Below are 27926 nucleotides of genomic sequence, written 5' to 3'. Positions count from 1 at the left end.
TTGTGATAGTGTGCTACTGAAGTAATGAACTTCTTTCTCTAGAAAGAGAAGACTGATGTGTGAGAGAGCGCATCGATTGAGAGAGAGTAGAGCTATGAAGACCAATGTTTGTGAGCCAGCATGCTTTTTGACTCCGTTCCCCATCTCATCATTTAAATTTACCTAGTACTACAGTTTTTGAACAGCCTTCCTAGACATGCCCCTTAATATGACAGTTCCAGGTGATGGCGGTAGCCAAAATGGAAGCGAAGCTGGATAAGGAAACAGTGCCTCATTATATATGTGCCAAGCAGACCACAGATTTCTTCAACATATGGCTCAATATGGAATTGCTGGTACCTCTTGTCATCGACTGTTGGGTAAATATCCATTTCCAAATCTTCTTCTTTGGCTAAGGCTTATCCATGGCTTACTTTAGATAAGTACTTCTATCTATAGTAGGCTGTGGCTTATCCCAATCATATATATGTGATATTTTCATGGTGCAAAAGAAGACAGTTCGTGTTCTCTGAGGTTTGTATCCTTTTGGTCGTGACTCTTGTAGACCAATTCAATTTTTTTTCAATTTATTTATTCACACACATACACACAAAAGATACATCAATATGAGATAAAAATTAATTACATCAATAAAAAAACATTACAGTATAAAATAAATAACATAAATATGAGAACACATTACACTATTAGAAGGCAATTATGACATGTTATGTGGTGAAGAAGGGTAGAGGATCAAAAGTTCTTCCAACTATGGCTATCCATGTCATAGGAAGGCTTTTGATTCTTGGAATTTTTGGAAAGGATTGGGAAAGGGATGTGATAGAGCACAAGTAGGGGAAGTGAGCGCACTAATCAGAAAAGTTCTCTGTTAACTTATTATAGTTCTCAAAGGTAGAAGAAGTAGTTAGAAAATACAAGTTCAGACCAATATTCAGGAACCTGTGACTGCTAACGGTTCCAGCTATCTTCTAATAGTTCTGTGAACAGTAGACCTCGCGGAGTTATAAACTACAGCCTCCTCTATGTAGACGCTGCTAAGACGGTTTTTGCCGGCGCCTTGCGATGTACAAAATACACAGGAAGGCATGGAGAAGGACACACTTTGGCCGAACGGCGAGAAACCGGATCCGGTAGGAAATCAACCGGCTATTCTCTACTTTGCTGGATGGCTGTTTCGCCGTCCGGCAGGTAGGAGGGCATTCTACATATATGGAGATGAACACACGGTACGGCAAACAGCCTGCCGGCCCTGCCCCCCCCCTACATCTGCCACTTCTTCAGTCATTCAACCCTCAAAGTGGTTGTGTTGGTGTTGAGTTGTGCAGTGTCCAGAGTTGACCTTGAAGTTACTGCTAGCATCTCTTGTAGATGAATACAATTTCTCATGTTAGTATTATGTCCTTGTATTTCAAATTTTATCTTGTAGGAAAGCTCTTCAAATGAGGCCACGGACATCGGAAAATAATTGAGATTTTAATTGTCATTCATAAGCTGAAGAAATAAAGAAAAATGCTTCATGAAGCTATAGTGAGGTCCACGTTATAATGGCAGTGTTTGATTAGCAATGGTATTGCTATCATTGTCTATCATTCAACAAAGCGTATAGTGCTATCTCTGTATCGCTTTGCTCTGTTGCCAGATCGTCTTTCAACAATGTAGAATTTAAAAAAAAATCATCTCAACTATGGAAATTCATTATGCAATTATTGAAAAATATCAATAAAATATAATTTCTTGCTCAATAAAATATAATTTATTATTTTGAATTAGAATGAACAGTTAATATTATGTCAATAAACCTGTATCAGCTACCTTCTATAGAAGGCATTGACAAGACAGAGGTTCGGCAACGTTGTTCTGCTATCTTTCTCCACTGCCATTAAAACGTGGAACTCACTATAGCTGTCTTTGCACTAGATTTGGATGAACCCAAACACTTTCCTCTTTCTCCTGTGGTGGAGCAAACCTAGCACAGCCAATTTCTCAGTTCTTGACTGTTCCATTTCATGAATACGACTGGGAACCTTCAAGAACATACTGTTCGTATTGGCGCCATGCCCGACGACCGTCGAACGGCACTTGCAGTGTGTTCTGGCATTCAACCGGCGGAAACAGCCACCGTCTCGTGTGTCCCCGGCCTTTGTGATCATTTCTAACAGTTCACTTTGAATCCTTAAAGATATTTATGATCCTTATGAGAGTGTTGAAAATTAATGCATATATTCATGTGTCCACTTATAAGTGTGCCAATTATTGACCGAGCGAAGTGAGGTCTAAGATTCAAGACGACGGTTTGGCATTTCTCTTAATGTTTAAATGTTTGAATGTTTATATGTTGCGCATTTACGGCGAAACGCGGTTATAGATTTTCATGAAATTTGACAGGTATGTTCCTTTTTTAATTGCGCGTCGACGTATATACAAGGTTTTTGGAAATTTTGCATTTCAAGGATAATATAACAGGAAAAAGGAGCCTCCTTCATACGCCAATATTAGAGTAAAAATCAGACTATAGATATTATTCATCATAAATCAGCTGACAAGTGATTACACAGATGTGTGGAGAAGCCAGTCTATTGCTGTATTTCCATAAGGTCTATAGTTTCAATCAGGTACTTGTGGATGAGAATACTGCGTGAGGTCCACTGTTCACAGAACTACTAGTATTAACATTCGAAAGTCATGTCATGAAAAAAGAGAAATAGGGTACCAGTTTATCAAATTGGAAAATTGTCAAGCATACCTAGAATAATAAGTTTGACAGAATAATAAGTGTCGGTTGCACAAAAGCCGGTTAAATTTTAACCATGATTAATTTCACGAGAACCAATCAAAGAAACGTTTTAGCCTTTTCTATAAAACGGCTTTTCTGATTGGTTCTCGTGGAATTAATCACGATTGAAATTTAACCGGCTTTTGTGCAACCGCCACAAAGAGTAGCAATTTTGTTGCGAAGGTACTGAATAATGTTAATGAATAATGTTCTAATGATAAACACTTGAAACTTTCCGATCGTATTTAGCTACTCTGTCTAATGACGTTTCTAATGAGTTCCCTTTACTGTGTTGAACCACATATAATTGAAAAACTAATATCTCTGAAATTTAATACGCGAACTCTAGAACTAATAGTAAATCATGAACGGCTTTTTTAAAAGTTTATAATATTGCTGAATGAGAGATAAAAAAATGTTCATTTATCGAATAATGAATGTATTTCTAATTATTATTTTTGTGACCTTCATTAATGTTATGGTTGATGAAATTGTTAGTAGTTCAATAACTTGCCCATGTTATCTTAACAAGGAAACGTAGAAAGTAGAATAAAAATAGATAATTATTTGAATGGATAATGTTAACATGAAAAATAAACTATAAGGGAGCTATAGTAATGGAGACAATCTCATAAACCTTGATCTAGTTTAATCAAACTTGAACTATGTTCAACTCTTAATTATTAATCAGACCGTGATAAAAATTAAAAAAAAATTTCATACCAAGTAAATCATTGAGTGATTAAGAATGTTACTATTTCAAAAAAATTCTCTACAAATAAGGAAATTAATGGTTAATAATTAATATCAATATTTCCATTATTTACATGATAGATCGTCGGTTTTAGCATTTGTGATTGATTATTTGCAATTTCTTGCATTCCATTCATAGAATGCGCTTTTCAATTAGGCTCCTACCAGCTTAATCTGTGATTCAATTTAATCGACCGTTTCAATTGTTTATTTTTATTGAATATTGATAATATTTACATGCAATTAGTTTTACTGTAACCTTGAGTCTGATAAGATAATAATGTTTTCTAATTGTAACTCTTTTATAGTGAGATTTATTTATTTGACAACAATGACAAACAACTAAATCATGAAATGATTGGAAACAAAAAAACAGGCTCATAGCCCTTACTATTACATTCCCGAATTTCGATTGCATATCAGTTCCAAAAGAGGTTCTGATTCTTCAGTAGTTTTAAACACATACATTTTGATCCCAAAATAATCACATACGATTTTGAATTCAGAAATGCTTATAAAACTGTTGGCATTTCTTTTATATGACATCAAAGCTTAACATATTATGATTCCCACTCTAGAACATGGTACGCCATAGTGGAGTAGGTCAATTTCCACACAGAAAAAACTAAACAAGTAGAGGACACATTATAAGAATTTTTTGCAACTAACTATTGTATGTAATATTGTAATTTATCTAATATTTTGTGTAATTGATGTTGTAGTTTTAGTTTTTTTGGGAATAAACATTTATTTATTCTTCTTGAACAAATTGAATATTATTAACTAGAGTGGGGTCCACGTTAAAATGGCAGTGTTTGATTAGCAATGGTTTTGCTATCCTTGTCTATCATTTAACAAAGCCAATAGCGCTATCTCTTTCTCGCTTTACTCTGTTGCCAGATCGTCTTTTAACAATGTAGAATTAATAATTAATTAACAAAATATTTCATCCTAACTATGAAAATTCATTATGAAGTTATTGAAAAATATAATTTCTTGCTTAATAAAATATAATTGATTCTTTTAAACGAGAATGAACAGTTAATATTACTTCAATAAACCGGTATCAGTTACTCTCCATAGAAGGAATTGACAAGACAGAGGATCGGCAACGTTGTTCTCCTATCTTTTTCCTCTGCCTTTTTCCTCTAACATGGATCTCACTATAGCAGTTTGTCATGGAAAATGAAATAGTTGAGTATAAAATATAATGTGGGAAATTCTCTTCTGTCGCATTTTGATAACTAAACACTATTGAAGCACGATACATTTATTTATTTATCTATTCATTATCTTTTTTATTTTTTATTCATTCATTTATTTTTTACTAGCGGGTATCCCGTGACCTGCAAGGCTCTAATTAGAAACTGTGAAACTGAAAACTTGACCTACTGAAACCTTCAAGAATTTTAAATAGCTGCCTGTAACCATCCTCGGTAAATTGAGAATCTATATGCATAATTTCAAGTTAATCAATCCAGTAGTTCAGACGTGATGATGCGTTATTCGTGAATTCCCTATCCCGTACGTGTATAAGCCGATTCCTTCCTTTATTATATTATAGATTTATTTATTTGATAGAGCAAACAATAAACGTCAGAAAACAAAAAACGGGCGTCCCCAAAAACTTCTAGTTTTCAATTTTGTTTGAAATCATCCAAATATTATATAGGTTATTCTAGTCTGATGTGTGAGTTTTGTTATTTATCTATAGATATCTTGATCACTGAACGGTTGAATCAAATTTGAATAATAAACGTGTTGAATCGTCAAGTTTTGCGTCATTCATAATTTTTAATGTGATTATGACGATACTTCATACTGAATTTTGTTTTGAAAAGCATCTCCATCTCCAGTTATAGTCATGCATAAATATTTTGGTTTGCGTCAATTTTCTTTTTTAGTCAACGAACCTCGTATGATGTACGATGATGTATACTGTTAAATAACAACACAATAAGATGATTCAAATAATAAATTGACAACATTATTTAGGCTCATTGGAAAATATCCGATGAACCGTAAAGTTAATGACTGATTGAGATAACATTCTTGGTGGTCTCTCATATTTTTCGTAAGAATGTTAATGGTAAGGATATTATTATATGTTGAAACTCCGCTGATCTTTGTAGATGCAAGATGTGCCCGTCTTTTTGAAGATAATGAAATGATAATAGTTTGGAATTGATGAATTACCAATTAATAAATGAATTGCGAAAAGGTTGGATGTAAAAATGTGCTTTGCGCAGAAACAATATGATAATACAATCATATTTTAAATTGAATTTCAACTTCAAATCTATCAATAGCTTCATTCAGCTCATATTTTGTGAAAATCTATCAGGTTGCATAATTCTGGTTCAGTGTATGGTTGGATATTCTTTTAGAATACAGAGAAAGGCTATCAGACTGTTTTGTGGGCGTTCTAAGCAAGCATTTCAAACTTCTGGGAAAATGTCTATCTTCAATATTTGTACAACAGAGCCTAATTTATGTAAGGAAAAGTTTGTGGAACAGGGGGTAGTTCATCCTATACTATTAAACGAGCAACTTCTGTTTATATGTTTGTATTTCACCGGATCTCGAAAACGGCTCTAACGATTCTCACGAAATTCAGAACATAGTAGGTTTATAATATAAAGATTCGATTGCACTAGGTTTCATCCCTGGGAAAACTCGCTGAAGGACATTAAAAGGATAAGTATTTTTCATCCTTGGGAAAACAGATGATAATAATTATTTCGTCGTCTGTTGGTGATAGAAGTGAGTGAGCGAGTTAATGTGTGTGGGACTGTGTCAAAATTATGACTCAGCTGTTGAACTTTTGTAATCATTCAATCAGGTACTTATTGCCGGTTGCAAAAAAGCCGGGTTATTTCCAATCCTGATTAATTCCAGTAGATTCATCTTTTTGAAATGGTCTTCTCTGATTTGGTTCACGTGAAGTTAATCAGGTTTAAAATTTAATCGGCTTTTGTGCAACTGGGCCTTTGTGAGGGAAATTTTTGCATTCCTCTGGAAATCAATCTCAATTTACTGTGATTAGATAGAACATTTCTGTATGAATGTTATTATAATTTCTTCTTTCGCAATAAATGTGTTATGCTTTTGTACTCCAGAGCGAAGCTCGGTCCCCGATATTAGTCATTACGCTAGAAATATGGGTAATTTTACTACTTATCGGCAAATCTATTCTATTACACAAAAAACTTTTCTATTTTCCCATAAAATTGTTTAATACACTTTCTGAACACCTCAGATGGAGAATGGAACTTTTGAATACCAAACGTTTCTTAGCGGCTATCCTTTTAAACCAGATTGAAGATTTTTATACATTAGTTTGGAATATTGGGTTATAAGTTGAAAATCAGGTGATATTATCACTAGTAGTTCTGTGAACAGTAGACCTCGCGCTCAGTTGGTTACATTGACCTGTTGTTATGTTTTCTCAAAAATTAATAAATAATTTATCAATTTAAAATGTCTAGAAAAAATCCTAAATAAACATAGAGCTTTCTGTCCTATCGTACCGTGACGTGTCGTCCCGGAATGTGAGTGTGAGCGCTGTTATCAGGTCTGGCTGCAACTGTCTACAACATTGATGGAAAGATACATTTTCAAGATGTTCGATGTTTTTGAACGGGTAGTATTATAGTCCACTAGACAGCTGATTAATGATGAATAATTCTATAGTCTGATTTTTACTCTAATATTGGCGTATGAAGGAGGCTCCTTTTTCCTTTTATATTATCCTTGAAATGCAAAAATTCCAAAAACCTTTTATATACGTCGACGCGCAATTTAAAAAGGAACATACCTGTCAAATTTCATGAAAATCTATTACTGCGTTTCGCCGTAAATGCGCAACATATGAACATATAAACATTTAAACATTAAGAGAAATGCCAAACCGTCGACTTGAACCTTAGACTCACTTCGCTCGGTCAATAAGGTACTAATAGTGTAAATAAATAAATAAATAATTTATTGTTAAAAACATGAAAATGTCATAACAACGTCAGTTCAAACTTACAGTAGTCTAATAACACATCATATATAAATATATATATACACATACACATATAAATACATATACAGAGTCCGGCAAAAAACCTCCCTGATTTCAATAGGCATTTACAAAAAGAATAAGAAACATACATAACAATTACTTATATCTGTGAATAGCCTATATGATGCCATTTGACATCATTTAGTACACTTTATTTGGTTTTGAAAATTATGTCCGATAAATGATGTCCCCCATTGTTAAGACATTCACGAAGTCTTTCCCTGAAATTGTCTATAGTTCTTCGTGTAACTTCCCTTGGAATGGCTGCCACTTCCTGCCTAATGGCATCTTTTAGTTCTTGCAGAGTTCTGGGGCGATGTTTGTACACTTCAGCCTTTAGGTAGCCCCACAGAAAGAAATCACAAGGTTATAAGTCGGGTGACCTTGGAGGCCAGGAAATGTCTCCTCTTGAAGAAACAAGACGTCCAGGGAACAACTCTCTTAACATTTTCATGGACCGCCGAGCAGTGTGAGCTGTGGCTCCGTCCGCCCTGTTGGAACCAAACTTCTTCTTCCTCATGGTCTAAAACAAACTGGTTGTTCTTGGGTCGGAGAAATGTCTCATGTGACAATAGCGATCGGCATTGACCGTTACTGTTTGTCCTTCTTCTTCAAAAAAGTTCGGTCCCCACACACCAAATTCCGCAAGGGCGCACCAAACTGTGACTTTTGGACTGTGTAGTGGTTGTTGGTGGAGTTCCGTAGGATTTTCTGCAGCCCATTAGCGGAAATTCTGTGCTGACCCTGTTTGTCTAAAGTTTGACACCCACAGTCTAATCGTTTTCGCGTCAGGAACACTATCACGTCGGCCAAGTTCGAATCGAATCCGAAACACTCTTTGAGTAGAAATCACAGAACCGCCATTTTTAATAAACTCCTCCACAACAAACGCCCGATGCTCACCGAGCCAAGTCATGGCAAACACTGAAAATGGCACGTACGCCGCTACGGAACAATACCCCCTCCACATCTCTATCCCCACTACAACTCACGCGGTGGCTCGCTCAAACCGGGGAGGTTTTTTTGCCGGACCCGGTACATACATACACATACATACATCACATTTCATTTATATTATTTAAATCTATTTTATTTTTATGTTCAATTGTCTAGCACTCTCAAGTCCAAAAACAAACATTTACTCAAATAACTTTCAAAATTGAATTTCGAAAAACTCTTCTACCTTATATAAACATTTTCCAACTAGCAAATTCTTTAAAAATCGTTAAAAACTCACACAGTCAATTTCTCTTATCTCATTAGGGAGAGCATTAAAAAGTTTAATAGACATGTATTGCCAATTCTTTTGCGATCCCGCATACTGACAATAATTAACTCTAATGCCTATGTTCTATGCCTAGTTCCATAACTATCTATGTACATTACTGTTCAACACATATTCACTGATAGTTTTCTTCATTGATGTTAGGCATGCCAGTATATACAATGATGGCACTGTCAACAGTCCCATACTAACAAATAAATCTGTGCATGGAGAGAGAGGGGCCTTCTTACATATTATTCTCAAGGCCTTTTTTTGAAGCTTGAACAAGACATGGTAGGATGATGAATTTCCCCCATAGTTGAATGCCATAAATTAGATGGCTATGAATATGCGCAAAGTACACATTCACTAATACTGAGGTATCTACAATTTGGCTCAGTCTCCGAAGAAGATAGATGCCTTTGTTAATTCTTTTTGAAATGTGTCTAACATGTTCATTCCATGTTAAATTTGTGTCCAGCATCATTCCTAGAAATTTCATGGATGTTATTTCTGTTGTACTCCTATCAAAGCTAAATTTCATGTCAATTGTTTTGTCAACGTTCAAGCTCAAATTATTAGCCGCACACCATTCATTTATCAATGAGGTATTTTCAGTGAGCATTACCTGTAAATTTTCCTTGCTCTTATCATCTACTTTCAGTCCTAAATCATCTGCATACAAATAAGAAAGGCCATTTCTATTAAATAAATTTATCGAACTAGGCAAATCATTGATATAAATTATAAATAAGTGTTGTCCTAAGATAGAACCTTGTGGTACACCGCACTTAACAATTTCACCTCTGGAATACTCCCCATTCTTGTAAATGAATTGCACTCTTTTTGATAAGTAAGAAGAAATTAGATCTACGGCAGATTGTTCTAGGCCATAATGAGACAGTTTTTCACATAATGTGCTATGATTGACAGTATCAAATGCACGAGACATATCAAAACTTCTAAAATGTACATTCTTATGGTTTTCCAGGTCCTGAATAACTTCCTTCACAAGTCTAAGAACATTATCACCAGTACTATGGTTCTTTCTAAAACCATATTGGTTGTTTGAAAGCAAGCTGTTATTTTCAAAATAGTTGACTAATTGCGAGTGAAGAAGCTTCTCAAAAATTTTCGATAATATATAAATTAAACATATCGGCCTGTAGTTATCTATGTTTGATTTATCTCCTTTTTTGTGAACTGGTATTACCTTAACTCTTTTGAACTCATCAGGAAATATTCCCAAGTCAAGGCACCTGTTAAATATGGAAGTCAACACTTCTGATATATTAGGAGCTGCTAATTTAACTATCAGAGAATTTAATCCTACAATATCCAGACAATTACTATTACTCATTTTATTTATAGTTTCAACGTTACATCAGTAACGTCATACTGATGTAATATATTTGTATTTTGTATCATGTATTATGTTGTATAATATATTTGACTCTTGTATTGTATCTGAAGACATCAGATATGGCTGCAATAAAGTTTCTATTCTATTCTAATTTTATTAATTATAGATGAATGAATAAATGATGTTATTTGCGTGACAATTATTCACAATTTTCATTTTGTTGGACAGGTAGACAACATGCGTCTGGTCTACGACAACGAGACACGAACGACACGCAATGCGCCCGGCGTGGAAACACGGGTGCCCTACTTTGGAGACCCGTTTGGCGTTGAGTACCTGGACCCGAGTCGCGCGTCGGCCGGCGCATACTTCCGCGACCTCGGCAATGCGCTCGTCGCCCAGGGATATGTGCGCAACGTCAGCCTGCGCGGCGCGCCCTACGATTTCCGCAAGGCGCCTAGTCAGTATTTATCCATTCATTCATTAAATTATTCATCTAATTATGTTATGTTTCAAGGGACGGATTCAAGGATCCAAAGGCTCAACGAACCCCACATGTCAACCGGAGCTAATTGTGTGTCCCAAGTACGTTAGTTAGGCAAACCAATACCTGTGTCCTTTACAAGATCCAGGAGTTTTTCCCTATACTAACATCCCATTCCTCACCTGGTTGCTTGCAGCCAAACAGAGCCCTTCTCCTTGCCCCTGGTCTCTCGCAATCCAGTGTGATATTATGCTTGGCAGTCTTTTCAGACTGATTAGTCCTCGTAACCTATGTGAGTTTCACTCCTGGCCTTCTTTGTAGGTCCTTCCGCCGTGGAAGAGGTCGGCAAATTGCATCTAGGGTGCCTGGCCACCCTCGACTATGAATACTTGAAACCATGAATACACTAGCATTGAACATAATATGCCAATATTAGAATTTGGACATGATATTGAAAAATTGAATGTGAAAGAGGAGCCTCTTGACCCACATTTGTGCCTGGAGTTTCGCCCATCTCTGGTCCCTTGGGTTTTTTCTTTAAATGATGGAAATCACTTCAAAGACTTGTGCTACTGCAAATACTGACAACCGGGTTTACAGCTTGCCCCCTTTTTTGGAGCTCTCATGTGTACCTGACGATGTCCATGCATTTGTATAAATGCTCACGAATGAATTGAACATTTGAGTTTGTTTTGTAGACGAGAACGAGGCATGGTTCGCGCAGCTGCGCGCGCTGATCGAGGAGACGTTCGCGGCGAACGGAGGCAAGCGCGGTGTGGTGTTGGTCGCGCACAGCATGGGCGCCCTGATGACGCTGCACTTTCTGCAGGGCATGCCGCAGCCCTGGAAGGACCAACATGTCGCCGCGTTTGTGTCGCTGGCCGGCGCCTATGGCGGCAGTGTAAAGGCGGTCAAGGTGTATGCAATTGGTGAGTGCGTTTCTGCCTAGGGTGCACATCCAAAAACATTTTACTGTGGTAAGATTTACGTTTTTAAGTCAGCACCTGATTATAACAAGATGTATGCTATTGTTGAATGCGTTTCCGCCTAGGGTGCACTAATAGTACTATATATAGTGTTTGAAAAATCTCCGCAATATATGGGCCAAAAAATAGAATAGGCTCCCTCATGATATTAGAGACATGGCGGACTTGGGAAAATTCAGAGGCTGTCGCTTGAAAGGCTATACTATTCTGTGGATGAATTTTTGCAGTAGTAATATATAAATTGTTCCTTGTCTTTGATTCAACTCAGGCCCTTGCACATAGGTACTTTTGACTGCCTGCTCTTAAAAAAAATCTGGTGTGGCGCACTCACACAACTTTCCTTGTCGTTATGAAAATTGATCACCTGACGCTAGAGTCTACTATTCTAAGATCTTAGCCAGCTGGTGACAGGACAATAACGCTGGAGACACACGATGTGTGCTATCTCTTCATAGTGAAAGATTTAATAGAATCAACAGTTGCCAACAGTTTGCAATTGAATAATCAGATTTTCTCGAATTTCGAGCTTATTTTTAATTTTAGGTGAAAATTTTACGAAACATTAATTGTAGAGATTTTTATGCTCAATCTTTTCCACTTGATTTTTTTTGTTTAAATTGTATCTGAAGCCTGATAATTGGGAATCTAAAATCAATCTTTGCATAGATGAGGCGGAGCTCCTGAAATTTTTACAGATATGGGACTTATGGCAGTTGATAGAGCTTACCAATGACTATTTTAGGTAAGAATTTGATCAAAATCGTTGGAGCCGTTTTCGAGAAAATCGCGAAAATCCCTGTTTTCGACAACATTTTCGCCATTTTAGCCGCCATCTTGAATTGCATTTGATCGAAATTGTTCGTGTCGGATCCTTTTAGGGGAAGGACCTTAAGTTCCAAATTTCAAGTGATTCCGTTAATTGGGAGATGAGATATCGTGTACACACACGCACATACACTCATACACACACACACACACACACACACACACACACACACACACACACACACACACACACACACACACACACACATACAGACCAATACCAAAAAACCACTTTTTTGGATTCAGGGGACCTTGAAACGTATAGATATTTAGAAATTGGGGTACCTTAATTTTTTTCGGAAAGCACTACTTTCCTTACCCATGGTAATATGGCAAGGAAAGTAAGAAATATGTGACTATTGTATAATTACAGTATTTTATCAATGTGATTGTGATTTGTGTTAAGAACCTTCCCATCGTTGTTCATCATCCGTCTGATCATCAGATGCTTAGGATGTAATTATAAATTGAATTGAATTAAATAGTGAGTTTAGGGCCGGTTCCCGAGCTCGGGATTCAGCCAAGTTCTAGACTTTAAACAGATGGAGTCAGAAAAATTGCTTTCTGAAACGGGGTGCAGCCCCGTTAATTTGATTACTGTAGAGAATGAAATTAAATTTCGGAAAACTAGAAAATTGAACACAAGATAAAATAAAGAGGAAATAGTGTAAGTTTCAGTTATTTTGAATTATTTAGGAATGTTTCATTTCGTCAATGTTTCATATTATTTTTCCTGTACAAAACTGATATTGCCAGCTTCTCTTGGAAGGAAATGTTATCTCATGAGTTATTTCATTATTTATAAGAGATTTAGTTTTCGCCACACTGCACAGAAAGCAGCTGTTTTCCAGTCCCTACGTAGATCTGAAAGACCTTGTTTGCAGACGACTCTCGTCTGACGTCAGAAAAGGGTTTCTTTTCCGGTCTAGGCCAGAAAGTTGTCTCTTTTCAGCCGCTCATGGAAGTAGTCAATAAGTCATCCGCTAGATCGGGCGAGTGTCCACTTTCATCATCAGCTTAAGTCGCCATGATTTCAGTTCCAGTTTCGAATCAAACTAATTCGCTTCGCAACCAGTTTTATTCAATTATTTATTGTTGATTAGCGCATTCCAAATTTTCAAAAATGCTTGAAGATGACGACGCCCGTGATATTCCAAGTGAAATTTTAAAAGAATCTGAAATCTTGACTGTAAATCTTCTACCACTAAAATCAAGAGATAGGTACGATAACAAGTATTCTTTATTTTGTATTCTTTATTTATTTTGTCAACAATACCTGTAGTGTGGCGAAAAATATCGTTCGCACCACGGGCAAAAATGTTTTTCCGGCTCTCAATCTTTTCTAGTCCGAGGCCGTAGGCCTCGGACTTGAAACCCGATTTCGAGCCGGAAAAATCTCATTTTCTGCTCTAGGTGCGAAGTATACTATTTCATATCTCCCATAAGAGAGCATGCATAAGAAATTAAAACCGGAAAAGTTTGACGTCACGCAAAATAAAATCATAAAAAGCTCCGATTTTATGATACTGAAGGAAGGAGACCAAGAGTACGATGGAAAGACACAGTGGAAAAGAGAGAATAAGGTTGAGGAAGATGGAGAGGCATTGCTGACACTAGCTGCAACGGGACACAGATATGTATATGTAGTAGGCTACTATAGTGTAGGCTATAGGCTACTAGAGCTACTATTTACGTTTTAGGCTCAACACACACTTACGCGACTCAAGTCGAGAAGAGACTGCGACTCTAGTCTCTTCTCGACGCAGCATGTGTTTTCATATGGTGACACTCAGACCAGTCGACTCTAGTCTTCGTGACCTCACGACTGTGAGACTCATGCCCGGTTGCAGAGTGGTTACATAAAGTTAAAATCAGGCATTTAACTTATTTATGAAGCCATAACTCCACTTTTCGTTGCACAGATGTCAAAGTAAACCATAGCTCCCATAAAACAAAAAACGCCCAATTAGACACATGATTTCATTGCAGAGTCGACAAAAAGAAATTATTTATGTCTCCAATAGCTGGAAACGGTCAGTTAAGTTATGGGCCCGAAGTTGTGTTGTTAAATCCAATATCTACTCCCACCAAATGCATTTTAGAGGTTGTGATAGCTTTTTTTGAAAGATGTTTATGAAAAACCATCTGTATATAAGTATTTTTTTCTCTCCCTATGTTTTGACGTGACAACGTCTTATAAATTGGTTTGCCGGGTGACACTTCAAGAAACTGCGTTACGTTCCCACGTTATGCGCTCACAATGAGAGCGAGTGAGAGCGTTCGTTTCGGTTCACGGTCGTCTGGAAAGAGCACGAATAGGAGCAGTGGCGAGCAACGCCGCAGCAACCAGAAGCCATTCACCTGGAGAGAGAGTGAAACGGAGCAGTCAACCTGCGCAGGCGCCGCAAGCAATCTCCTGCGACTACGCCTGCTTAGGTGAATAAGTGAATAGGTTATGTTGTAGTAATCACAATAATGCATAATCACATAATCATGCATAAGTGAATAGGTTATGTTGTTAGTTGTAGTAATCACAATGTTGTGGTTCAGTGCGAGATTCTTTGTATAAATTAATGTTTTCAATATAATTCTTTGTATAAATAAATGTTTTAAATTGTTACTATTATTTCATCCTTCTTCCTACTATATGAATGAATATTCACATTAAAATTATTTTACCACTCAAAGTCGTTGTCACGTAAAACTTTCGCCCGTATACCGACTTTACAGGCAACCATGCATTTTTTTTCAAGTTGTTTTTAACCTCCAAATCGCTAAATATGGTGAGAAATCTTGCCAAAAGCCAAGAGTCGCCATATTTTTTATAAATTTTATGTGAGGTGTTTTAGGTCTGTTCACAATGATGTCGATTGAGACTTTCCCCGATGCCAAGACATTGGTTGGATAGAAGCAAGTACGGAAATGTACGGAAAAAAGTGAATATAGCTGCAGTGTGACTTATGAGTAATGCTAATTCGAGATATAGCTAAATGGGCTTCCGCAAACGACTGTGCAACGACCAACCATTTATGTCAGTGATTTTAAACTATGTCTCACATAGCTATGTTTGATTTTATGTAACGACTCTGCAACCGGGCATCAGTCGAGCGTCGACTCGACATGTTGGTCGAGCCTCGTCTTGAGTTGCGTAGTACCGTGCATTTTTAATGAAAGTGAGTTGAACCTAAAAGTCAGTAGGTTACAATAGTTTGTTGGGTTTCCCAGGTGGTGATCTAGGAACGTTCTGAATAATTTTGTTTGTTTTTCAGGAGACGATCTAGGAACGTACGTGCTGCGACAGAAGACACTGCGTGAGATGCAGATAACCTCTTCGAGTCTGGCCTACCTGCTGCCTTCACCCCTCTTCTGGAAGCCGAACGAGGTGCTCGTCGTCACCGACACTCAAAACTACACGCTCACCAATTTGCCCGACTTTTTCACGTAAGAAGCTGCTTACTGCTTTTACAAATACTGTAGACTAGAATATTCAACTCATCACAGTATTGCGCATGGAGGTAGGTGAGGTTTACATTTCCTATCTAATTTTTGCTGCAGTTATCAACTGGGTTAGGTGGGCCGTCCACAGGAACCGATTTCGTCCGAACCAGCATCGGTCGAAAACTACCGAACTCGTCCGAACGATCCCCCAACAAAGAAAGGAATAGATGCTCGTCCATTGCAACAGGTTCATACGGCCGATCAATTTTTCGATCCGAATTGAATGGGTTTTTCCGGCTCTATCCGGCCGAACTAGCTAGTCGAGCTGAGACAACAACTAATGTTCCTAACCTAAAATTGTTCCACAGTCTTGTTTAAGGCTGTGCAAAGGCTAAAAATAAACTTTCTACTCGTGATATTTTTCGATTTGTATATGATCAAGCTATCAAAATGAAAAAGTTTTCTCAGGAAAACATTTTTTCCGATCATTACTTTTTGAGAGGTGAGCGCCTGAAGTTTGAATTTTTGGGACAGAACATTTCAAATTCGGTAAGATATAAGTCCATAAGATTTAGAGGATGTATTCTTCATGGTATTGTTGATCTAGTAAAACAAACATTTTCTGAAAATATCAATTTTTGAAAAAGTTATTCAATTTACCAAAAATAACTCGACTAAAAGTTATTTTTTGTTAATTCTAAAAACCTATCTTAAAAATTGATATTTTCAGAATATTTTTGTTTTGATAGATCAACAATACCATGAAGAATACATCAATTTGAAATGTTCTGTCCCAAAAATTCAAACTTCAGGCGCTCACCTCTCAAAAAGTAATGATCGGTAAAAATGTTTTCCTGAGAAAACTTTTTCATTTTGATAGCTTTGAAAAATCGAAAAACTTTGAAAAATATCACGAGTAGAAAGTTTATTAGCCTTTGCACAACCCAACTTTTTAAGATAAAATTCTTCTACTTTTGTTGATATTTAGTTAATAAATAAATATTTAATAATGATTTTTGTAAGATGGTATGAATAAATGAATAAATACCTGTAAATTTAAATAGTTATTTTAATGTGTTAGGGAAATTATGAGTTAATCTATTTTTTGAAACAACAAAAAACTAAGAGAAAAAAACTGAATTCAAGTAGAAGAATGTGGAAAATTCTACTGATGTTGTATTAGAAAGTAGAAATAATTGTCTTATAATATATTAATATTTTGATTATGGAATGTAATAAATGGATAATTGATAATTAGTAGGTACTTTCAAGTAGCATAATCTCATCAAAATCCATTCGATGGATGAAATCTTTGTAAACACACAAAGAAGAATAATTTTCCCTACTAACTAGCTTGCCACTTCACTTTCTGGCAACCAGCCAACTACTGAACTGGACTGACGAAAACGGTTCCAATAGATGACCGTATTCGGCCGAGTTGACGGCCGGCAGATTCGACCGATCCAACGGCCGAACGGATCGGTTGAATACGGTTCCAGTGGACGGTTACCCTTATCCGGATTTTGAAAATGGATGATGATCGTCTTCCAAAAATTTGTTCCATCAGACAGGCTGAGTTGATAAGACTGGGTGCAGTTGACCACAGATATAACTGGGCAACCCAGTTGAAGTTGCTGCTGGAGGGTGTCAACAGGGGAGAGCTCATCCTCAGCAGAGATGTTCGATAATGGCGGATAAATAAGGGTAACCGTTCACTGGAACTGTATTCAACCGATCTGTTCGGCCGTTGGATCGGACGACTCTGCCGGCCGTTAATTCGGCCGAATATGGTCATCCATTGGAACCGTTTACTTCAGTCTAGATGCCAATTATTGAATTAACTACTATTAAATTATTCATAAACAATGATTATATTGAGATTTTGAAAATTGAATAAACAAATATCACTAAATTAGTTATTCATTATTAAGCAATCTTTGTTCACAGATTCCTTTGAACATAATGATGATGATATCTTTTTTCTTGCATATCCCAATATCTTTTTTCAATTCAATATTTTCTAAATTTGGCTTAGTGGTTTTGTGTTATGTTTTGGTTTTGTATATGTTTGGACTTTTTAACATCAAAATATTGAGACTTTGAAAATTGAATAAATAAATATCCACTAAATTAGATATTCATTATTAAGCAATCTTTGTTTACAGATTCCTTTGAACATCACAACGATGATATCTTTTGTCTTGCATATCCCACAATGGAACCAAACTTATCAACTTTTCATTGTCAATAGTTACAACTTTATAACAACAACAGAACAACTTCAAAAAACAAAAACCAACAAGACTGTTAAACAATATTAGGTTAGGAACACTTTGTTGTCTCAGCTCGACTAGTTTGTTCGGCCGGATAGAGCAGGAAAATCCCATTCAATTCGTATAGAAAAATTGATCAGCCGTGCACGGCCGTATGAACCTGTTGCAATGGACGAGCATCTATTCCTTTCTTTGTTGGGGGATCGTTCGGTCGCGTTCGGTAGTTTTCGGCCGATGCTAGTTCGGACGAAAACGGTTCTAGTGAACGGCCCACCTAAAAGGGTCATACTCCATGATTTCAAGATGAGGCTCAGAGTCCAAGATCTTGAGAGGTGCAATGGATCTGCTTCGCTCCTCTTTGACGTCCCGACAGGAGTTGTTGACTCTGAGGCTGCTTACTTCGGTCTTAATCTGCCTTTTCACTGTATCTGCCTATTGTATAGGAGGGTTAAGTGGGAGAGAGATCATCCATAAGATCAGAGCCGATCAGTTGTAACGATTCCATCTGCAACTTGCAACAGCTGGAGTCAGACGAGCATGTGCTAATCTCATGCCCACAGTATGGAGCACCGTGAGCATGGCTCATTAGGAGAGTTCTGGCTTTTGAGGAAGTAGATTCGAGCCTCGTGATCCACAATCACGTCACACTAACGACGCGGGAAGATCCTATCGACTTTCGTGGAGTAGTGCTTGAGAATTCGCTCATTCTGTTTGAACGAATAAAATGTGGTGGACTTTATGGACCACTGTGGATTTGACTGTCTAAAGTGCAATCAATGATTAGAGGAGTTATGTTTTTTCCTCTTAATTGTATTGTAATGATTGTAGTATCCTGAAATTATTCATAATATTCTCACGAACTTTCTAGTTTAGCATGAAATCAATATTTTCTGTCATGATTTGTTTGCTTTTGTATTTGAATTTTGTAAATAATGTCATCCTGCTGTAGGATAATTTCCTTAAAAGCAATTGTATTAAATAGAATAAATGAAAAATAAAACTCATCACAGAAAATTCCGTGGATTTGAACAATAGATAGATAGATAAATGCCTTTTATTTACACTTTACAATTTAAAAAGTGATGTGGGCGAAATAAATTGAGGCAATAAGAGCCCCCTCTTCCACTTAACCCACCATATTCAAGAATTCAGAACTTAATATTTAGAACTTATAGTTCAGCTCAGGAAAATTGAAGGTGGGGAAACTTATTCCCATCCATGAAAAGGGTTCCACTTCGGATGTGAATAACTTTCTACAAATGGAAATTAATGAGTAATTGAATTTATTCAAATGCTAGTAAATGAATAATATTATTATTAAACGAAAATCTAAATCGAATACTGTAAATCGTGCCACATGCTACATTCCAGCTCTACATTCCCTGTCTAAACGCGCCTTAAACAAAATTCTCCCATTATACAAGCATACATAAACCGCTCGTTTAATAGCTCGCTTCCTCGTCTCTTTCTTTTTTAATTTATCATTTGCTTGTAATTTTGTTACTTTGTCTTATAGTTTGTAAATATTGAGATGTGGCCTAGTTTTCGTGTTTGTATTTATTTTATTTATTTATCTATTTATTCCATAAAACATAGAAAGGCTCACAGTCAAAGTCCAGTACGAGCCTTAATGACATATTTGATAGTATAACATTGCAATTAAAAAAGATAATAATATGGCACTTCATTAAATATTCACAATTCAGTAGGCTATAACTAATAAGATTAGAAGAGAACGATATTTGGTTAGATTCCGGAAAGTTAGTAAAGGGGTATAGGATGAAAAATATTTAAATAAAAAGAAAAAAGAAACAGTTGAAAAAAAGGAGAGTTAGTAGAGCTCAAAAATAATAATTTATTTATCAATTGAGCAGCATAATTTTTCACAAGATTTTTTGAATGTATTGAAGCGGCCATAGAAGGGGTCAAGGAATGGGTTTAGTCTATTGTACATTCTCATTGTTCTATTTAGGTGGGAATTGAAATGGTGAGCGGTTCTGACAAACGGTATTTGAAAAAGCATTTATTAAGTCATATCCTATTCCATATAGAACATGGAAATTAAACAAATTGATGAAATCTGGCATGAATATATTATTTAGAATTTCATATAATAACATTAATGCTCTAATGGATCTTCTGGTTTTTAATTTTTGGACTTTAATTAATGTTGACCACTAAATTTTAGTGGTTTATTCATTCATATTTATTCATTTATACAATACATTGAAAATAAAATACTTTGAATTATAAAGTGCATTATCAAAATGTGAGGGAGAGGAGAAATAAGGTAGCCTTGTGCTATTTCTCTCCCAAATTTAGATAACACATAGTCCGAAATAGGTTAAGTCTTGTAGTTCTTCAATTCACAAAATTTTCAGTCCTCAAGTATTTTCACAAAGTAAATTTTCAAATTTAGATGCTTCAAAACTAAACATAGAAGAAATATTTCAAATTATTATAACTAAAATAGGAAAAATTCACATATTAAAAATGTAATTTTGAAGAATTACTGAAAAACAAATAAGTAATAAATAAAAATGTTTGAATAAGCTCAATAATTGTTATTTTGCGTTCCATGTTTATTTATTTATTTATTTAATTACAATATGGGTGCATACAGGGCAAGCCCCAAAAATTGCTCCCCAATCAAAACAATAGAAATACATCAATTTCTTAAAAATATATATTTTAACACAATAAATGAAATATACTCCTGAAAATAATAAAAATAACAAAAAAGCAAACTACAAAACTGAATAAAGTTATAAAACTAAGCGTGATAAACTAAAAAAAAAAAAAAAAAAAAAAAATTAATTAATAAACTAAAAACTAATAAAATAAAATAATAAAATGATAATCAAAATCTGAATAATATGATACGAATTTAGATAAAATTAATTGAAAAAAAGAGATGCAAAATAAAGTCATTACTAATAAGAGTAAATTTATATAAATTTTATGAGAGATGAAGATACTGATGATGATGATGATGCTGGAGATGATTCTGACAATGAAGATGATGATGATGAACTATGGAGACCAGGGTGAAGAGAAAAGAAGATTCAAAAAAAAAAAAGATAATAACCTACATAGAATTACCGGCGGAAAGATGGTGGGTATAGGGCTGCACAAGCTTTCTTGAACTGCAAAGTTGACAAGTGAAATGGATCAAGATGAGCTCCACAAATATTAAAAAGACACATCATACGATTAACTGGAGAATTATAGTGATTATTGGTTCTGCACTGAGGAAGCTGGAACCTAAAACTGGAACGCCGAGCCACTTGGGGGACATAGATGTTAAGCAAAGAAAGAAGGTAAGAAGAATCAATCCTTCCATTTAAAAGATTATACAGGAATACAAGCAATCTGCAGTTAAGCGATGCCCCGAGGATTGCATTTGAAACATTACTCTCAGATCAGAAGTTGGGTAATTGAAAGGACAAACTGCATTGAAGTGTTTAAAGTACAAAAATCTTAAAAATTTATTCTGGATTTTCTCAATCTCCACACTCTGAGAAACTAGATAAGGATGCCACACCTCGGAGCAATAATTGAGCAAACTTTTAACAAGTGAGTTGTACAACAGAATAAGAACTGAAATTTCATTGAAATGAGAGCAAGTTCTGCGAATAAATCCTATTTGCTGGCACGCCTTGGAGCATAAATTCCTCAAATGAAAATGAAACTTAAGCTCAGAATCAAAATACACTCCAAGGTCCTTAAATTGATCAACACGCTTGACTACTAGATTATTGATAGTATAAACAGGAACCTGGGGGTCTCTCTGCCTTGTGAAAGTTACAGTAGCGCATTTATCAATGTTGATCTTCAGCTGGTTTTCACTGCACCAGCAAAATAAGCCATCCACATCACTCTGAAGCATTCGACAATCATCCTCCGACTCAATCACCTTGTAGATTTTTACATCATCGGCATAGAGAAGGCAAGAAGAATGCTTTAGGACTCCAGGCAAATCATTTATGAACAGCAGGAAGAGTAGAGGACCCAGATTAGAACCCTGCGGAACGCCTGACGAACCAGTATAGAATTTAGACTGGTTACCACCAAAAGAAACAGATTGAACTCGGTCAGACAGATACGAGGAGATAAGCCCAACACTTGGAATGGAAAATCCAAAGAGTGACAATTTATTGCACAACACCCTGTGGCTCAGAGTGTCAAAAGCTTTAGAAAAATCAGTGTACACAGTATCAACACGCAAACCCCTATCAAGATAGGCTGATACCTCACTTCGGAAATGCAACAAATTGGTGACAGTAGATCTCCCAGGCAAAAACCATGCTGATGTTCAGTCAGTAATGGTTTAACATGACCAAAGATTTTCTTATAAATACATTTTCAAAAACTTTAGCAAAACAGTTTATTATAGAAATGGGCCTGTAGTTATTGATAGCTTGTCTACTATCAGCTTTGAAAATTGGAATTACCTTGGCCTGCTTCCACAGATCTGGAACGTAGATGTCTTTAGTGCTAAATTAAAAATGAATTTAAGTGGTTCCAAAAACAATTCACAGCAACCCTTGACAATATAAGGTGGGATACCATCAGGGCCAACTGATCCTACCCCCTTGAGACTTCTTATGGATAAATAAATATCATCTGACGAGATTGCATCAATGTGAAAAGGAGAGTGATTGATCAGGTTGTCTCGTGCTTCAGTGTTACTGTCACTTTTGCTAAATACAGATGAAAAGTATTCAGCAAAACCATCCGAAATGTCATTGCCAATGAAAACTCTATTATTCCACTGCTTTGTCCCACAAATCGTAACTACAATCATAATAGCAGTGGGCCTATCAATTATCTTGAGTCAAACAGAGAGCATCACAGTTACTCCTACATAAGTTAACAATAATAATTGTCCATGCCACCAGTGATAATTGTGATCAATTCAAAGTAATATCATCATATCAACAAATATCTGTACTCAGTGAAAAATGACAATAGACACTTGAAAATAATATTCCACTCTTAATCGACACCACTGCAAAGATGGAAAATAACAATAATATTTTCTATTGACATGTTTGCTGTACCTAGTGGTTCGAACTCACTGGCGGCGCACAAGTTGTTCTTTGCTTTCCGAAAAAAATTAAGGTACCCCATTTCTAAATTTCTATATGTTTCAAGGTTTCGAGTCCGAAAAAGTGGTTTTTGGGTATTGGTCTGTATATATATATATATATATATATATATATATATATATATATATATATATATATTATATATATATATATATATATATATATATATATATATATATATATATATATATGTGTGTGTGTGTGTTGTGTGTGTGTGTGTGTGTGTGTGTTTACACGATATCTCATCTCCCAAACAACGGAATGACTTGAAATTTGGAACTTAAGGTCCTTACAATATAAGGATCCGACACGAACAATTTCGATCAAATGCAATTCAAGATAACGGCTAAAATGGCGAAAATGTTGTCAAAAAACGGGGTTTTTGCGGTTTTCCTCGAAAACGGCTCCAACGATTTTGATTAAATTCATACCTGGAATAGTCATTGATAAGCTCTATCAATTGCCACAAGTCCCATCCATATCTGTAAAAATTTCAGGAGCTCCGCCCCATCTATGCAAAGTTGGATTTCAGATTCCAAATTATCAGGCTCCAGATACAATTTAAACAAAAAAATCGAGTGGTGAAGATTGAGCATAAAAATCCCTACAATAATGTTGAGTAACATTTTCACCTAAAATTGAAATTAAGCTCGAAATTCGAGAAAATGTGATTATTCAATTGCAAACTGTAAGCAAGTTGTGGAACGGCAGGAGAAGCCTCCACCAAATATGTAAGCAAGTTGTGCCTTCACCAATTATGTAAGGGGAAAAAACTATTATAACAAAAAAAGAACAGAATAACTAGAACTTTAATTGATGAATCTTTAACATATATACATTTGAACAAAACAAGATTAATTTGATTATAAAAACATTATTGATATGAATTTTATGGGGAAAACACTCGCTTGCTGCTAATGATGATTCAATGTTTGTGGCTATAAAAAATTTAAGAACAATGAATCAGTAGTCACCTACCTTTTTTGAAATGGCTTCCCACTTTGGCATCCACTGGTATTTCGCGACTTTAGTATTTTAAAAAAAGAACAAATATTAACTGAACCAATGAATAAGCTCAGAACCCGTCTCCCTTTAACAATACAATTATTTTTATACTGCCCGATCTGTGACAGAATAACTGTATTATTAAACGAACCGAAATCTAGCCTTTTTCACTGGATCAGCCGGACTTAACTTTCAGTCCTATCGAACAAGCTCACTCTGACCAAAAAATAAATTTTGGGTATTAAATATAAACTCAGTCAATGCCAAACATGAAAGCCATTTCAAGTACATATTTTTATCTGTCGCACAAGCGGCACGTTTGTTATTAAAAACAAAAGAGAAGCTACATTAATTTTGACAACGAATGAAATAAACAATCTTTCTGTCGATGACAAAGATTGTTCAAAGACAAAAACACTGTTCATTAAACTTTTTCAATTTAAAACTCTAAAATCCTGATCAATATGAGATAAATATATGATTCATATATATGTCCCATATGACCAGGTGACAAAACTGTTGGCAACTGTTGATTCTATTAAATGATTCACTATGAAGAGATAGCAGACCTCGTGTGTTTCCAGCGTTATTGCCCTGTGACCAGCTGGCTCAAATCTTTGAATAGTAGACTTGAGATGCTCGGGAACACTAGCGTCAGGTGATCAATTTTCATAACGGCAAAGAGTTATCTTTTTGCTGGTGATGCCTAGAAATTTTATAATTTTTTTCTCATGTATATGCATGTATGTGTAATAATTGTATTATGAACTTTTTATTTTTATTTTTACTCGTGTATGTAAGTGTATGAGTAAATTATTGTTTGTTTTCTTTTTGGCAATAAATGAATTTGAATTTGTATATTATTTTATGGCAAATAAATGAATTTGAATACAATAGGATTACTGTTGATGGTAATATTTTTGTTGTTGAAACAGGGAGATCAGTTTTCCGGATGCGTCGGAGATGTGGAAGGACACAGAGGCATATAAGCACAACTTCACAGCTCCCGGCGTCGAGGTGCATTGTCTGCATGGAAACGGCGTTAAAACCATTGAAAAGTAGGTTACTATTTGTGTTCATCACTAATGTGTCATATTTCACTCCTAGGCTAGGCGCACACCAGTTAGACAAGACAAGACATGATCAGACACGTTTAGTCACAATACTTCACATTGCCGCTTATGACGCAACTCACACTGATTAGTCATTGCAATTAGACATATCTTCACAAGCAACTATTGTGACTGAACTTGTCTGATCATGTCATGTCTTGTCTTGACTAACTGGTTAAACGAGCATAGACATACGCAGTCTACTTTTCATTGTTTTGTCATTACATGGTTCTGGCCGCGACACCACACGTTATTGTCACACCTTGACGTGGGCACACCGTCAGGTGTGACACGCGATCTACTACCCGGCGGCACTGCTAAGGGTACAACCACACTGAAAGCGGAGCGTGGCGTGGCGTGGTCAGAGCGTTCAAGATACACACAGGAAGCGTCTGAGCATCAAGCGTCAAGGGCCTACAAAATGGCGTTGTCTAAGTTTGCACGGACATTACTTTAGGGAGAATAATATTACTTGAAGTATTGGATTTTAGCTAAGCCTGCTAGGACAGAGTGGGTTAATGGAATTAACTTAGATTGTCGACTATTTGGTGAATATCACCATCTGTTTAATGTGTTAAGAAAGCATGAGTCCCGATTTTTTGAATACTTGCGAATGTCAACTTTAACCTTTGATTATATTTTGACGAGAGTGAAGCCTGATTTGGAAAAACAAGTCACTAATTGAAGGAGTCCAATATCTGCTGGAGAAAGACTTGTAATAACACTAAGGTAACCATATTTCATAGAAATAAGAATGAAATGGATTAGAATAGCCTTACTTTTGATTTCAAAGTGCAATAGATGAGTTTTATCTTTTGAATAATCAAATAATACATCATAAATCATCATAATTGGATTATTAATTGCATGCAATGACGCTTGTAATTAATATCTCAATGTAACTTAGTAAAACATCAGCTGTTGTGTGGACTATTAGTTGCATGCAATGACACATGCAATCAATAACTGAAAGTAACATGGTATTTTCTCTCTGCTTTCAACTCGGGCTGACCTGTTATCAGATGTCTTGAAGGAGATTAGCTTTTGATGTTGGCATTTTGACCATTTCACTGTTTTCTGTTGCAGGCTGATTTACAAAAAAGACAAATTCCCCGACGGGGACCCTAGCTTCGAGTACGGGGACGGCGACGGTACTGTGAACAGGAGGAGTCTGGAGGGCTGCCTCTATTGGAGCAAAATGCAGAAGCAGAAGGTCTACCACGAGGTCTTTCCTAAAGTCGACCACATGGCCATACTCTCCAGCAAGGATATCATCAACTATGTTCTGTCAGTTCTCGACAAATTGTGATAAGCAGACCAGTCACTGGGATATCTACTTGAGTGGTGTCACCACATATGATACAGTATCATCTCAATATGATACAGTATCATCTCAACTTGATACACAACACCATAATTCTACTATAGTGAGGTCCACGTTATAATGACAGTATTTGATCTACTTTGGTTTTGCTATCATTGTCTATCATTTGACAAAGCCGGTGGTACTATCCTTTTCTAGGTCCCCAACGATGCCAATTATGTTTTTCACAGTGTAGAAATATAATTAATTAATGCAGAGAATCCATTCTTCTATCTTTATCCACTGCCATTATAACGTGGACCTCACTATACATCCGGCCACTAACGTCACTGGGATATCTACTTATGTTTTCTCTGTGGTGTCACCACATATGATACAGTATCAACTAAATATGATACAGTTCCAACTCAATATGATACATTATCATATCAACTTAACGTTAGGGTGCGATGATGTGTGCAATAGCATAGAGATAGCATAATAAGATAACCAATGTGTAGGTCGTCATGTTCTGAATTTCAAGCCGATTTTTGTTAACTGAAGCCGAATGCTGTCGACAACAGTCCATTTTTACTGATTTAGCCGGATGAGAGTGTAAGATAGAACGGCACAGTATGAGAGAATACCAGCGTCACACAGCTTCACCAAAAATAACTACTATAGTGAAGTCTACGTTATAATGGCAGTGTTTGATTAGCAATGGTATTGCTATCCTTGTCTATCATTCAACAAAGCGGATAGCGCTATCTCTTTCTCGCTTTGCTCTGTTGCCAGATCGTCTTTTAACAATGTAGAATTAATAAAATATGCATCTTAATTATGAATATTCATTATGAAATTATTGAAAAATATAGTTTCTTGCTTAATAAAATACTAGTTATAACAGTTATAACGACGTCCCAAACCAAAAGCACATCCACACTGATACACTAATTATTTATTTGATCAGATCATGCTTACACAAGATTTAATTATCATATAACGCTTTCCGGAATTTAGCGCGAGAAAACCAGAAGACATCTAGGCGCCCAGACGAGCTGTTATAAGTTCTTTGCATCCTATTTAATAGTGCATAAAAATTGCATTCAATGAGGCATGCAATTTATAGTCTACACAGCTGCTAGCTTTTTTACCAAGTTACATTGA

At 36.0% G+C, this 27926-nt stretch overlaps 1 protein-coding gene across 1 annotated transcript; it reads left to right on the top strand.

The window, feature by feature from the left end:
• Nucleotides 1–196: 196 nt before the first annotated feature.
• LOC111053757 (phospholipase A2 group XV) lies at nucleotides 197–27508 on the top strand. Its single transcript, XM_039425236.1, is given in 7 exon segments — nucleotides 197–238; nucleotides 240–359; nucleotides 10451–10682; nucleotides 11405–11635; nucleotides 15787–15958; nucleotides 25280–25402; nucleotides 26543–27508. Coding segments are annotated over 7 exon segments (1143 nt in total). The 3' UTR covers nucleotides 26766–27508.
• Nucleotides 27509–27926: the final 418 nt, after the last annotated feature.

This window comes from Nilaparvata lugens, chromosome 3, assembly GCF_014356525.2.
Source record: "Nilaparvata lugens isolate BPH chromosome 3, ASM1435652v1, whole genome shotgun sequence".
Lineage (NCBI taxonomy): Eukaryota > Metazoa > Arthropoda > Insecta > Hemiptera > Delphacidae > Nilaparvata > Nilaparvata lugens.
Note: the sequence above shows the minus strand (reverse complement) of the source record. Positions and strands in the feature narration are given on the sequence as shown.